The sequence below is a fragment of the Acanthopagrus latus genome, chromosome 9 (genome assembly GCF_904848185.1).
Source record: "Acanthopagrus latus isolate v.2019 chromosome 9, fAcaLat1.1, whole genome shotgun sequence".
Taxonomy (NCBI): domain Eukaryota; kingdom Metazoa; phylum Chordata; class Actinopteri; order Spariformes; family Sparidae; genus Acanthopagrus; species Acanthopagrus latus.
Window position 1 is genome coordinate 3,121,009 of NC_051047.1, and position 14,488 is coordinate 3,135,496.

Genomic DNA, 14,488 nt, shown 5'->3' on the forward strand with positions numbered 1-14,488 from the left:
ATTGACCTTGAGGTTGAAAAAGCAGCCTCATATAAGAAACAATGCTAAAATCAAAAGCTGGAAAAGTTGCTACCTGTTTGTGATAAAACATCTACAAAAGGAAAATGGGAAACAGACCTAGGCTGTGTTTACGAACAAGTGGATTGGCATTATCTATTGGAACAGGCACAGACAGTGTTAATCTCCACAAAACATAGGCAAATTCAATTTAATATATTCCATAGGGCATACTACACCCCTTATAGGTTACATAAAATTGACAGCTACACTTCCTCCGGATGTCATAAATGTAAAGTAACCGATGGTGATCTGCTACACATGTTATGGAGCTGCCCACTGATAGAAGAAACTTCTCGACTAGCAGGACGGCGGCGAGCAGAACAAGCAACTGCTAAAGTGAGTTATTCAAAAACTTTCTTTTTAGTAAACTCTGTGTACACAAACAATGTTCTCAGTGCTTGTGTTCATGTGTAGAGACCCTGGTGATACTACGAGCAAAGTTTCATGTTGTGTCTTCTTAATGTTTTAAAAATAGCGAAAATGATTTTGACCCCAAAATGAAATATAGTCAACCTTAAAAGCTTTTGACTCGGGTACATTCACAAAAAGGCCCTAGGTTGCATTTTGGCAAGAGTTTCACTTTAATGATAATGATGCATCACTGACAACACAATTATTATTTGTTCAGAATTTTTTTATTTCCACTGTTTCAGATTCTACAAATGGTTAAAGGCCGTGTTGATTTGTGATGACCTCTGACATTCTGCATGAAAAGATTAATCCACTTGATGATGGATTAGTGGATCAAATGACTCTCTGATGTCCATATCAATAAAGAGGGCACAGCGGGTCAGTAATTTGCCTGGTCGGACTTTTGCATTGATGATTCAGGGATTTTCGCTCTATGCCCAGGATCAAGACTCTTGGCAGCGATGCCAGAGCGTTAAATCCCTGCTCATTGAAAAAACAGCTAAAGTAGGATCTGCTAACCCTTTGATTGAGGTTTATATAGCGTGGCTCTCATCCGGCCTTGTGAGAACTCCAGTTTTTCGTAGGTAACTGGCTCCAGCACTCTTTACAGGATGAGTAGTAAGGTAAGACAGTGTCATTGTGTTTTATGTCAAGAATGGTTTTCTTAAACCTGGTAGCAAGTATGGGCAAAAGTTTTAATTCTGTAAGTGCAGTGCTGGCCATTCCTGTGGTTAAAATGTCCTCACCAACAGTGGAAATAATCTCTGACTTCTTTTGATGGCTTTATGTTGAAGAATCTAATGAACAGGAGGCTCTAACTGAGCTCTGATTCTTCCCTGCTTCTGCCTTGTCCTCTACATCAGATCACATTTTATGAGGACAGAAACTTCCAGGGTCGCTCCTATGAGTGCGACACCGACTGCCCTGACATGCATCCCCACTTCAGCCGCTGCAACTCCATCAAGGTGGAGAGTGGCTGCTGGGTGCTGTATGAGAAGCCCAACTACACCGGCTACCAGTACGTTCTGACCAGAGGGGAGTACCCAGACTACCAGCGCTGGATGGGCTACAACGACACCATCCGCTCCTGTCGTACTTTCTCTTATGTGAGCAAATATTTGACTACATTCTTTGCTTTGGTCCGGAGTGTGGACTTGCAGACCATGGTGCGTTTAGACAGTTACAATGTCAAAGTTATATGACGATGTCAAAGATATGTTCTGTAAGACTTTATCAATGCAATTCTGTTTGAGAAGCAACTTGTTACATATTTTGATGTTTGTGTATTTTTGTGTGCTTAAGGCAAACATGAACATATATCTGTAAAAAGGTTTCTTTTTCACTTATCCTACAAACAGCCACAAGATACTGAACTCGATGGATTTAACTGAAGATAAGATACTGTTGAATTGTTTTTTATTTGTTGAAGATAATAAAGCTATTAACAACACGATGGTTAGGGGGTTCAGCAAACTTGAAATTCCAAATTGAAATGTAAATCTTGGAGGATAATCTCGTATGATATGAGCACCCTCATTGTAGAAACACCTGTCACAAATGGAGTGGAGGAGCTCCTTGCACTCCTTGCTCTAATTCTGTATTTCCCTTGGCTGTCTCTCTTCAGACCAGCGAGGGCCCCTACCGCATACGCATCTACGAGCGCCCCAACTTCCAGGGTCAGATGATGGAGTTCAGTGACGACTGCGATTCAGTGCAGGATCATTTCCGCAGCCGTGACATCTACTCCTGCAACGTCATGGAGGGCTACTGGACCCTCTACGAGCACTCCAACTACCGCGGTCGCCAGTACTTCATGAGGCCCGGAGAGTACCGCAAGTTCAGCGACTGGGGGGCCACCTGCGCCACCACTGGGTCCTTCCGCAGAATCACAGATTTTTAATCAGGAATCTCACTCAGTTCTGTTGATTTTATTTGCATTTCAGTTTCATCCTCATAACTTCTTTAACTTCCTCCTCTAAAAGACATGTATTCTTGGAACCTGGTAATGTTGATAAAGTAATGTTTCTTATGGTACAATAGGAAGTGGGATGTTTCATTCGGCCATGATAAAGGGATTGACCTGGCATATCAATATGATATTGTTTTAAATAACTAAATAAATGAATTTATTCTGAACTATTTTCTCTGTGCTTTTGAATACATATCTTGGTAAACATTTGGGGCCAAAGAAGAAAAAAAAATCAATCTCTTTACAAGGCAGTATTATATAGTAAAGCCAGTGTTTCCCCCACTGATTCATTTTTAAATCTTTAAATCTGATTACGAATGAGATCTTCAGAATCTCAGATTATATTTATTCACTTCCCTGAAGACAACGTTTCTCGTTTATCAGATTCACATTCTGGGACATTCAAATAAGTAATTTAAGTTGAAGTTTACAGTATTTTAGTCTGTAATGGCAGTAGTAGTGTTTTAGTTGGTTAGTCCCACACCTACAGATTGAAAGGAGAGAGTGAGATTGGGGTTACTTAACATATCATTCATCAATTACTCACTAAATTATTGGACATATTTAGAAACTAATGTTCATGGTTATTTATTCATATACTTACCTGCCTATGTTTCCAAAATAATCAGTTTCTTACATGGTGTATGAATGCACTGAATCAATCCCATTCAAAACAAACAGAAGATGGGTAAAAGAGCTCAGCAGTGACTGTTCCAGTATCTGTCCATGCTGTGGCTCTTGCTAGAAGCTGTGCAGTGACAGTTACCTCCAACAGAGGACATGACAAACAGGAGTGGGAAGACTCCTGTAGAGTTTGTGCTGACACCAGGCCTCATTTGAATAACAACGCACATGGCAGCATCTACTCCCACAGGGTAATGTATATAAAGATGGGGTTATCCTTTGGTAGTCAGAAACAGGAAGTTGTTTGACCAAAAAACAGCAGCCATCATGGGAAAGGTTTGTGTCCAGTTTTACATACAAATGAAGAACAGGCAGCACAGGCTGTATGTAAAACATGGTGCTTAAACAAGTGAAATCAGATGAATGTGACATGCTGATTTGTCCCTCTCCATCAGATTATCTTCTACGAGGACAGAAACTTTGGGGGCCGTCACTATGAGTGCATGAGTGACTGTGCCGACCTGCACTCCATGTTTGATCGCTGCCGCTCCATCCGGGTGGAGAGTGGCATGTTCATGATCTACGACCGTCCCGGCTTCATGGGAAACCAATACTTCATGAAGAGGGGGGACTACTCCGACTACATAGGCATGACTGGCCTGAATGACTGTGTCAGGTCCTGCCGCATGATCCCCATGGTAAGGCCCTCTGTGAGGTAAAATACTCATTTATATCTTTGTCAGCATGATCAAAATAATGAAAAAGGAGACAGGGGTTCCCAGCCTCCCCAACAACACAAACCAGACATGAGCTATCATTATTCTGGACTGGGGTGTATGTGTGTGTCATAATGCAGTCCAAACTACTGTACAATACACATAAAATTCAAAACACAGCTCACCATCAGTGTGAGCCCTGAGCCTGCTCTGTTGAGACAAGTAAATCTGCTTGAAGCATTTAATTGTTAAGTGGAAATGATTTGCCTTGTTGACGTGTTGTGTATTTCTCTGAAAATAAACAAAATACAATGCAGTACATAAATGGCAGTTTCACCAGCCCCCTTAGCTCCTACTTTTCACTGAGCGACCGAAGACCTGGTTCCAGTTTGTGGCCCAGTGTTTGGGAACCCCTGCTCTATGTGACACAGTGTAGATTAAAATTGTGTTGGGTTCTCAAACAGGAAAAAGATTCCCCCCAAAACCAGAGGAATTCAGGCACTTCAAATATGAGCTAGAAAGATAGATATCACATATTAAAAAGAAACAAATCAAATTATTAATAACCTATTATTATACTGGATATAGCAATAATCTCTGACTGGCCTTCTAATGATTTATCTGCTACAATAAAAGCTATTCGTTATTTCCTTCCTCGTTTGATACCTGTATTTATATTTGGAGTGACTGGATTGCCTGTGTTTTTCTCAAATGATTCAAATGATGTCACATCGCTGTGTCACATCTTTGTGACAGACAAAGGTCAAGTCGTAGATGTTGCTTCTTCTTTTCATCTGCCCTTGCATTGATAATAAAAGGGATTTCCACTTCATTTACCTAATATTTAAGCCGCCTCTCCCAGAAATGGAACATGCTTTTGTAACATAACTCCTGAACCAAACGCCTGTGTCTTTGCTGATTTAGTTTCTTCCCAGGTATCAAGAGTTGGTTTAAAGTGCAGTTTAGTTTAGTGCAATTTGTAATCTCAACTTTGAAGAGATTGCCTTAAAGAGGATTCATATCTCAGAAGACACACTTATTCAATTTAGTAGTTTAGTGAATCATATTAGTTCTGTAAAAACGAAACTATCACGAGCAGGTGGTTGGCTTATCATCGCTCAGCAATCCTTAAGTTATGTCTTGTGTATTTAATTTGTTAACAAATCCAAATGTAAAAACAAAAGTAAAATTCTGCTTTTTGTGAGGGGATATGTACCAGATTTTTTCCAAGATTGCGACCAGTTGCCAGGCAAGCAGTGAAGACCTTAAAGATGCTTGAAGAGAGATTTTATTACCTTTGGATGGAGCCAGGCTAGCTGTTCTTCCCTGTTTCTAGTTGTTGTGATAAGCTAAGATAACTAGCTGCTCATGGCAGCTTAATCTTTACAATATATATGTGCTGTATCATTCTTCTAAACCAAACACTGTAAGTGTGCATATTTTCCAAAACTATTGCTTAAAAAAAAAAAAAGTGTTAAAGGACCAGTTTGTATTATTTTATGGCATCTAGTGGTGAAGTTTCACATTGATTGAAACATAGCCGTGCAAAATGGCAGACTCCGTAGAAGAGGAGTTATATATAAAAGGCTTATTCTAAGGAAATGATAACAAAACAATTCTTAGTTTCAGTTGATTATACACAACTAATTAACATTATTATGACTATTATATCCCATTTCTGCAGATAGATCCTCCTAAATCCTTCACATTGGACATTGAATAAGGATTAATCTTCTCTGACATTTAAATGTATAATTATGAACAACATGTGGAAAATGGGATGCTTCATCATCTAAGACAATTTGACTTTTGATGAGATATTACCTTTGACCCTCTTGCCCTCTGCAGCATAGTGGCAGCTTCAGGTTGAGGCTGTATGAGCATTTTGACATGGGAGGTGAGATGATGGAGCTGATGGATGACTGCCCCAACCTTATGGAACGTTTCCGTCTCTCCAACTTCAACTCCTGCGACGTGATGGACGGTCACTGGCTCCTGTACGAGCAGCCCAACTACAGGGGACGTCACTACTACCTGACGCCTGGTCAGTACAAGAGTTTCAGTGATTGGAGGGGAAACAGCTCCAGGGTCGGCTCCATCAGGCGACTCATGGATCTCTAAAGACAGAAGAATGGTTCTTGTGAAATGTCTGTTCTTTGCCTTGTTTCACACGCTGAATAAAATGGCGTCAGTGCTCAAGTGTATTCAGTTTTGTTCTTGCTCTCTGCGTTTGGAGGGCATGTTTCCCCATGAGGATATGATGGGGTCATGGCCCAACATCCTCACTCTCATCAGAGGTTTGAATAAAATACTGCAAGCACTGACAGTTACTACACTGAGACTCCAGCGTTATCTATTTTAGAGCTGCCTATCCCTCTCTCATTATATTTTTCATTGACATAAACTGCATATCTTTAGACCTTTCAGTTTACTGTAGTAGTTGTCAAGATATATTTTGATGACGAGAAATCCTTAAAGTTCTCCTGAAAATTTTTTAAATAGAATTTTCACTCCACCTGCCAATAGGCCCCGTGTGATATGATCGATATGAATAACCTTAAGATATGTTTTAGTATTATTTTTAACAAATACTACATTGTGAGTGTCTTTCAAAAAAAAAAAGTAGAGACTTAAGCAAACCGTTTTTCACAATTCAGGCAGTGTGTAGTGATCGTGTGAGTATCTATTTAGACTGAAATTAAACCCTCCACCAGAGGTCAGTTGGAGACAGTTTTAATGCTTAATAATATAAGATGAGACTAACATGCTGTTGACAAAAAGGGGGTCAGAAATATTAATCTATACCCAGCTGTACTGAACAGTATATGGCATCAGTATTTGATAATTCAAATTTGAAAATATCATATCTACACAGCTCACAAATGATCTGTATTTTGGATAGTCATTGTTAAAAAACTTACTTTGCTATAGCATTTACCTAGAATCATATCACTTTACAACACATTATTTCTAATGTCACAATTGGGAAAGAAATAAACAATGTTAGCCTCTTCTCAAAGCTAAAGAGGTGAAAAAAAACAAACATCCATACCAAGAACTCCAGTGACACCAGAAATGATCCATAAGAATAATCCAGAAAATGAAAAACCATCGCCTCATTTCAGGAGCAGTACACAAACGCCACCCATTCAGTGACGACAAAGAGTGCTGGACTGTATCATACAAAAACCTCTGGCCACAACACCACACCAACTCCATACAACCTGTCAGCTCTCACCTGACAAACTAACTCCTAAACATCTCTCCAGGATAACACAGTGCCTCAAATGCCAAAGATTCCTGACTATTACAATATGAATGACACATGCAGAGTCTGCATTTCACATTCACTATATATGTGACAGGTGGGAGTCTTCAAAAAGCTGGATGAATCAAACAGGGCAAGGCACGGAGCAGGCAAAGCGGCCGACATGGGGAAGGTAAACATCATGGCGCCTAGCACACACTCCCAGGAGGGAGGGCGGCATATCATGCTGATATGTGCAGGGTTCCAGGTTTTTCTTTTGAATTCTTTGAATTAACATTTCCAGTAATTGCTGTTTTCTGGATTGATTAAATTAAGACTTAAAATAACCAGAAAAGGGTTAATTAAGCAGAAAAAAATAGTATTTATTTGTGATGATCAGCAGATCGCTCTTTCTCTGTGTGTATATATATATATATATATATATATATATATATATATATATATATATATATATATATATATATATATATAAATAAGGAAAAATGTATTTTAAACAAAATCCAAAATCATTACGATTTCCACATCTAGATAATTTTCTATGAGGACAAGAACTTCTCTGGGTGCCAGTTTGAGTGCAGCGATTCCTGCGCAGACCTGATGTGCCGCATCAAACACTGCAACTCCATTCAGGTGGAAAGTGGCAGCTTCATGATCTATGAAAAACCCAACTTCAATGGCAACCAGTACTACCTGAAGAGAGGAGACTATCCTGACTTCCATCACTGGATGGGTGTCAATGACTCTGTCTGCTCCTGTCACCTCATATCTACGGTGAGTTATACCCATAAACGAACCAGGGCTATATAGATACATTAGTTGAATTATAGATTGAGGTATAGGCCTATATATATATATATATATATATATATATATATATATATATATATATATATATATATATATATATATATATATATATATATATATATATATATATATATATATATTTTAGCAAACAGCCTCTTGGATGGTGATATGATCATGTCACAATTGAGTGGTGTAGAAATGTCACATTTTTGCCATTGCCCTGATCCCCTAGTCAAAAGTTGGATGGAATTTCTTCACTTGGATTTTAGATTATTGTGGAAAGTAAGTTCTGTAGCAAACAAGTTTGTGATACTTCCACATTTTATTCAGCAAGATAACCTTCACAGATAAACATGAATTTGGAAGTGTAAATTAAATCTAGCAGTAAAAAGCTAATGCTAGGCTAAACAGACTAAAATGTGGTCACATAACTTTAACATCACCACCACTAAGCAACTCACTACACAATTACTATACACCTTTTCTATAAAATGATCAGTGCACAAGTTATAAAGTTAGGGTTAGAATAGTTTGTAATTAAAGTTGGCCTGTAAAAGATGAACTAGTGAGTAGACAATTCTCTGTGTTCGCTGTGATGACAGTCAATTTCTGTGATAACTTCTGTTGTCTTAATTTAATTTAGCCACTCTGTAGCAAGCATTATTTTTATTACATGTAAATGCTTTTTAATTTAGTTCTGGGACAGTTAATCATGTATTTTATGTCACAGAACAAAATTTGTAAATATCTTAAGCCTGTGGGAACCACAGATTTTTTTTTCAGGCACTTAAAACTCATTCCAAAAAACCCATTGATTTTGACGAGAGACGAGGGAACCGGAGGACCAAAAATGCTAACTGATTTCCAGGTTTAAGGACTCATTACTAAACCACTGTATTGTGTAGCTATTGTAACTTTAGTTTTACAACTACAAAGTCTACAGCTATGCTAACGGCTCTGGACTGTATTTGGGCACAACACTGATTTGAGCAGAAGGCTCATGCTAATATGCTGATGGTAACAGGTATGTTCACCATCTTAAATTAGTGTGTTAGCGTATTGCTACGGTTTAAATGATGGACATTCCCTTCTCTGACCTTAACAATTCAACCTTCAAACGATTCTTCATTTGGGAAATGGCAGTATATTTCAGGCATGAACATCGTTGTAAAAGAGGCTGAGTTCAGAGGGGTGGATGACCTCTTACTAGATCCTCTGTACCAGGCAGTAGGTGCATACTTGGAGCGGCTTATCAAGTGGGCAAAAATGAGTTTCAAGTCAGCCAAATCCAGTTCACAGGCCATCCAGAAATTCATCAAGGAGCTAGAGACCTGGATCAGCAGAGTGGATAAGATGGGACTTCCAGGAAAGTTCAAGTCCTGGATTTACTAAAATGGCATCCATCCCCACATTCTCTGGCATCTGCTGGTTTATGATGTACCTATGACTTTGTTAGAGGCAGTGGAGAGGTAGATCAGCTTTCACTCTCGCAGATGGTTCAGCTTACCATACAGCCCAAGCTGCACAGCTCTGTTCAAGGAGAAATAACATCCTACAGCTTCCATTCAACATCATGCAAGGGCTCCAGGTCTCCTGGATTGGAGAGGCACTGCAGTACACAGACTCAAACGACCCAAAAGACTCGGCAGAAGCAAGGCTGAGCCACAAGAAAGTGGTGGGGGCATTGGTGAAGGTAAGAGCAGGCATTGGAAGCCATTCATAACCTCAATACAACAAGGCCCAAGGCAAGGAGATGAGTCAACTTGTTCAGGAGGAAGTGAGAGCAACAGTAGATGAAAAACAAACAAGCAGACATGAAACAGCAGAGGGCAGGAACGGGATGGTAGACAACGGTGGAGTGAAAGCTTTGCAGAACCCCTGCGCATAAACTTCCTGATCCAAGCTATGTATGACCCCCTTCCCAGCCTGGCAAACCTCCAGGTCTAGGGCAGAGCTGAGACACCTTCCTGCCCTCTGTTCTGGAAGAGGAGCACTTGAGCACATCCTGAGGACTGCATGAAGGTCCTGGAGGATGGTCACTACCCCTGGCAACATGACCAGGTGCTAAAGACAGTGACCAAGAGTCTCTCCTTAGACACAACAAATAGCAGTCACCACTGCCCCCCAGAAAGTACGTGGGAGGAGAGCAACTTAAACCAAAACGCAGAACTTCTGAAAATCTAGTCACCACCGCAGTGGCAGTTCATAGTTGACCTGTGCAGACAACTGAAGTTCCTGGCACACATCGCAGTGACAACTTTGCGAACAGACATCGTAAGGGAATGGGACATGGAAAGACAGCATGGAGGAGGCATTTGAAAGGAAGAATGTCAATTTCCATGGACTCGTAAAGGAATGCAGGAAACAAGGATGACGAGCATACTACCACCCAACAGAAGTAGGCTGCAGAAGCTTTGCCGGCTGCTCTCTCTACACAGCCTACACCTGGATTGGCATCAGTAGGCCGACGAAGAAAACAGCCATCAAGGTTGCAACAGAAGCAGCAGAGAGGGTCTGCAAGTGGCTGTGGGTGTGGGCTGAGGGGTGATGCCTTGGACACAAACCCTGGCTGGGTCACTTGGGTGACCATTCTGTCAATAATTTGTATTTATTTAAGATTTACATGCAAATTCTTACATAATGCACTTTTAAGAATAAAATTGTTTGAAATTGGAAAATAAAAATGTGTAATTTCGCATGAGAACAGTAAAATTTGAAGATTGTAACTCCAGACTAACAATTACAAAGTTTACAGCTATGCTAATGGTTATGTGAGACTGTACATAGACACAAAAGTTATTTGAGCTAAAAGGCTAATGTCTGCATACTAACATGTCTGTAGTGACAAAGTAAATATGCTGATGCTAACAGATATGTTGACCATCTTAATTTAGCGGGTTAGCATGCAGATACCATTAGTTTGATAGAGATTCCCTTCTCTGACCTTAATCTAGATCTATTATGTGTTGCTTTTGTAATTTTGGCCTAACAACTATAAAGTCGACAGCTATGGTAATGGCTTAAGCACAGCAGTGATTTGAGCTGAATGCTAACATCAGCATCCTGATACGCGTGCAGTGACAATGCTAACACAATTCAGCTCTTTAATGACTTTAATGACTTTCGTCATACAGTTGCAGTTTGGTTAGGTCTAGACAGTAAAACTACTTGGTCACTTCTAGATTCTCACTGGACAATAACAGCGCTCTCCTGAATGAAAGTCCTGTGCCTGTTTAACTCAACCGTCCATCCTCATATTCCACTCTATACAAAGGTCTCTGTCTTTGTAATGTGTCTCCTTACTAAAACTATATATTGCTTGTTGGCGGTCTTTACTTATGAACGACTAAAATAGTCAAAAAATCTTTCAATGATTCATCATTGATGAAACAGTTCATATAATAGGCTATAGCAAAGTAAGTCATTACAGCTACATTGTAGTTATCAAAGATAAAAAATGTCTAAACCATGTCTAGATCTGTTTCTCTGTGCTTTACTAATGATTCCCCTTTCATTTAAAATCAGGAGCCTGGGTTATTCAACATGCGGCTGTATGAGCGTATTGAGTTTGGAGGTCAGGTCATGGAACTGGTGGATGATTGCCCCAACGTCATGGACTTCTTCCACACCAATGACATCTTCTCCTGCAATGTGACAAATGGCAACTGGCTCTTCTATGAGCAACCAAACTACCGGGGCAGGATGTACCTGATAAGGCCGGGAGAGTACAAGAGGTTCAGTGAGTGGGGCGGCAGGAACGCAAGGGTCGGCTCCATCAGACGCATTGTGGATGACTGATCTGCTCTGAAGGATCCCGCATGGAGGTTTCGGAAAGTCTTCAATGTCAGACAATATAAAGTACAACATACCGTTGTGATACTCAGTGACAAAGACTGAGCCTCACAAATTTTACTTTGAGGATTAAGACAAAATCGCACAAAAGTTTGGATATATTATATCAGGTTGAATCCCTGATGTTAGGAGGGACCTGAAAAATGGACTCACCATATATCAAGAACACACACAGCAACAGCAAAGCGTTTTTGGACCTGTTCTTGATCAAACACTCTCCATTGTAATAAAGCAATTGCAAAATGGAGTCTTCATAGTCCATTCAGTTATGACAAGGACCTCAACAGAATGGACTGTCAATACTGTAGCCCCATAGAATTTATTATATAAGTAAGCTATTGTGAAATTTCAATGATTATGTCTTATCCATGATGAGTAAGAGATATGTAAGAAGTAAAATCTTGTTTCAGTGAAGAAATCTTGTTGGCCAATTTCCACTTCAAATAAAAAAAAGAATCAATATCTCTTTACCTAATAGATTGTACACATGATCATGTGTCAGCCTTATTAAATATCAATTTAATCTTGCTGATGCTGTGTGGTAAACACTCCATCGTCTATTGTACAGTGGCATTTTCTCGTACTAAATTGTGATGAACATGGATGAAAGAACAATAACTCATCCCACACCAAGAGTCATCTATACATAAACAGATCCCCCCACGCCCCTCATCCATCATCACAGTGAGGGATATATTTGAATGACAATACTTTATGCTGTGCAATCACACAGCAGTCCTTTCTTTCTTTTTTTTTTTTTTTTATAAAGCACAGTGGCTTGGCTCAGGGACAGTATTCACCAGTAATGCAGTCTGATGCCAACATAACCATGGGAAAGGTAAAGAAAAATAAATGTTATGGATTTACCCACACTTTCTACACACCTCTATTTATTTATTTTTTTAAAGTTTTTGTCTCTGCTCTACTATACCTCCAAAACCCTGCAAAAAAACGAAAAATATCCTTTTGTGTGTGCATTCATTGCTTTTGCAGATCATATTTTACGAAGACAGAAACTTTCAAGGGCACTATCATGAGTGCAGTGGCGACTGTGCCGACCTTCACTCCTACTTCAACAGATGTAACTCCATCAAGGTGGAGAGTGGCTGCTTCATGATCTATGAGAGGCCCAACTACATGGGCAACCAGTACTACCTGAAAAGAGGAGAGTACTCTGATAACCAGCGTGTGATTGGAATGAATGACTGCGTTAGATCTTGCCGTATGATCCCCCAGGTAGGTCATAAATACTGACATTTTGTTTAAAGGTCCTCATTGACCAGTCTAGCGTGTTTTTGTTGTGCTAAATGGTTGTTTTTTGTCAGCAACGTTTGACTGTGGTGACGCTTAAAAGATAACTGAAATATATCTGGATATCAATGCGATGTATTATTGTACTGGGCATAGTAACAGAGTTTTTCATCCTGTGCCAGCACCAAGGCTCCTACAGGATGAGGCTTTATGAACACTTTGACATGACTGGCCAGATGCATGAGCTGGAGGATGACTGTCCAAACGTCCAGGACCGCCTCAGCATGTCTGACTTCAACTCCTGTAATGTGGTGGATGGCCACTGGCTGCTGTATGACCAACCCAACTACAAGGGCAGAGCGTACTATCTGAGGCCTGGAGAGTACAGGAGATACACTGACTGGGGAGGTGTCAGCCCGAGAGTCGGTTCCCTCAGAAGAATCACTGACTTCAACTGAAGTCTAGCTTTGCTAAAATGCATCTTTCTCTGAGTTTAACTGTCCGTTTTCCCAATAAACTTTTGCTGCTTAATAAAACATTGTTTTATGCTATTTATCTGTCAGCTGTGTGTTTTTTTTAACCTCACAATTGTCACCCAGTTCTGTAGAAAGAATAACTACTATAAAATACTTCTAGAATTTATGAGCGCAAATGTATCCTTCCAGTTGTTACAGTAGGGAAAATATCTACTGTCAGGCACCTGTGGGCTACTCAATGTATCCACCACAGCTTCTGGTTAGCTTGTTCCCTCTAGTTTAATCTCCTCTATGTTTAGGCATACCATACTGAACAATGCCAGAATCGCCCTTTCCCACTCTGTGCCCCCAGTCGGATTAACTGGTCTCTGCTGACAGAATTGATCTATATGATTACAGAAAACTGCATAGAGAGTACAGCAACACAGATTGTGTGGAACAGGAAACATGAAAAGGTGACCTGAATGTTACAAATGCAGTGATTCTGGACAGACTCAACAGTAAATGACAGAATATGAGATCAAAAGTAAAAGATCAGGGTGATCCTTTACCACTGATCAAAGCAGGACACAGGCGCTGTCTCAAATATGTTACAAATAGTGAAAGCACACATTTGTGCTTGTAAATAAAGAAAAGATAAAAATAAATTAAGATTTAATTTGTATGACAAACGTAAACCTGTCACACGACTGATATATTTTAAAATACACCTAGATCTATTATGAGAATCATACACATTCTGTTTAGAGGTGTCTTAAAATGTACAAAATCAAATATGAGGGAAAAATGATCCAGAGAAATTATTCTTTGGGCAGAATAAGGATTCCCACAAAAACCTAAGTTTTTATTTTATTCTAAGCATCCTGCATTCATTACAAAATGACTATAATTACATTTATTTCATATAACTAAATTATATTAAATGTTGATGTGACCATTAGTAACATTATTACTCAATAAAATTTAGACATTAATATAAGTTTACATTTTAAGATTGAAATAGTACTACATTAAAGGTGATGCTGACAGACAGGATGAAGGGACAGGAAGGTTG

At 39.6% G+C, this 14,488-nt stretch overlaps 4 protein-coding genes across 5 annotated transcripts; all 4 read left to right on the forward strand.

Moving 5' to 3' along the window:
- The first annotated feature begins 513 nt into the window (after nt 1-513).
- LOC119025229 (gamma-crystallin M2-like) lies at nt 514-2,575 on the forward strand. The gene is made up of 3 exons (XM_037108607.1): nt 514-1,094; nt 1,335-1,577; nt 2,096-2,575. The coding sequence occupies exons 1-3, from the start codon at nt 1,083-1,085 to the stop codon at nt 2,369-2,371; spliced, it is 531 nt and encodes a 176-aa protein (XP_036964502.1). The 5' UTR covers nt 514-1,082; the 3' UTR covers nt 2,372-2,575.
- Nucleotides 2,576-3,289: 714 nt separating this feature from the next.
- LOC119025779 (gamma-crystallin S-1-like) lies at nt 3,290-5,901 on the forward strand. The gene is made up of 3 exons (XM_037109713.1): nt 3,290-3,400; nt 3,520-3,762; nt 5,629-5,901. Exons 1-3 carry the CDS (start codon nt 3,392-3,394, stop codon nt 5,899-5,901), a joined length of 525 nt encoding a protein of 174 aa, XP_036965608.1. The 5' UTR covers nt 3,290-3,391.
- Nucleotides 5,902-7,211: 1,310 nt separating this feature from the next.
- LOC119025836 (gamma-crystallin M2-like) lies at nt 7,212-12,058 on the forward strand. Its single transcript, XM_037109799.1, has 3 exons — nt 7,212-7,220; nt 7,577-7,819; nt 11,381-12,058. Exons 1-3 carry the CDS (start codon nt 7,212-7,214, stop codon nt 11,651-11,653), a joined length of 525 nt encoding a protein of 174 aa, XP_036965694.1. The 3' UTR covers nt 11,654-12,058.
- A 157-nt stretch (nt 12,059-12,215) lies between these two features.
- Nucleotides 12,216-13,509, forward strand: LOC119025754 (gamma-crystallin B-like). Of its 2 annotated transcripts, none has more exons than XM_037109673.1 (3): nt 12,216-12,545; nt 12,701-12,947; nt 13,148-13,509. In XM_037109673.1, the coding sequence occupies exons 1-3, from the start codon at nt 12,513-12,515 to the stop codon at nt 13,414-13,416; spliced, it is 549 nt and encodes a 182-aa protein (XP_036965568.1). In that variant the 5' UTR covers nt 12,216-12,512; the 3' UTR covers nt 13,417-13,509. The 2 variants fall into 2 exon arrangements, with proteins under 2 accessions (XP_036965568.1, XP_036965567.1); XM_037109672.1 differs by having other exon boundaries at nt 12,701-12,943; nt 13,141-13,509.
- The last annotated feature ends 979 nt before the right edge of the window (nt 13,510-14,488 follow it).

Bases quoted from the DNA above. Each gene is read 5' to 3' on its own strand.
- LOC119025229 (XM_037108607.1), top strand. The intron at 1,578-2,095 runs GTGAGCAAATAT...GTCTCTCTTCAG, and splicing joins CCTGTCGTACTTTCTCTTAT to ACCAGCGAGGGCCCCTACCG.
- LOC119025779 (XM_037109713.1), top strand. The intron at 3,763-5,628 runs GTAAGGCCCTCT...TGCCCTCTGCAG, and splicing joins CCTGCCGCATGATCCCCATG to CATAGTGGCAGCTTCAGGTT.
- LOC119025836 (XM_037109799.1), top strand. The intron at 7,820-11,380 runs GTGAGTTATACC...ATTTAAAATCAG, and splicing joins CCTGTCACCTCATATCTACG to GAGCCTGGGTTATTCAACAT.
- LOC119025754 (XM_037109672.1), top strand. From the start codon at position 12,513: ATGCAGTCTGATGCCAACATAACCATGGGAAAG. The intron at 12,546-12,700 runs GTAAAGAAAAAT...TTGCTTTTGCAG, and splicing joins CCAACATAACCATGGGAAAG to ATCATATTTTACGAAGACAG. The intron at 12,944-13,140 runs GTAGGTCATAAA...ATCCTGTGCCAG, and splicing joins CTTGCCGTATGATCCCCCAG to CACCAAGGCTCCTACAGGAT.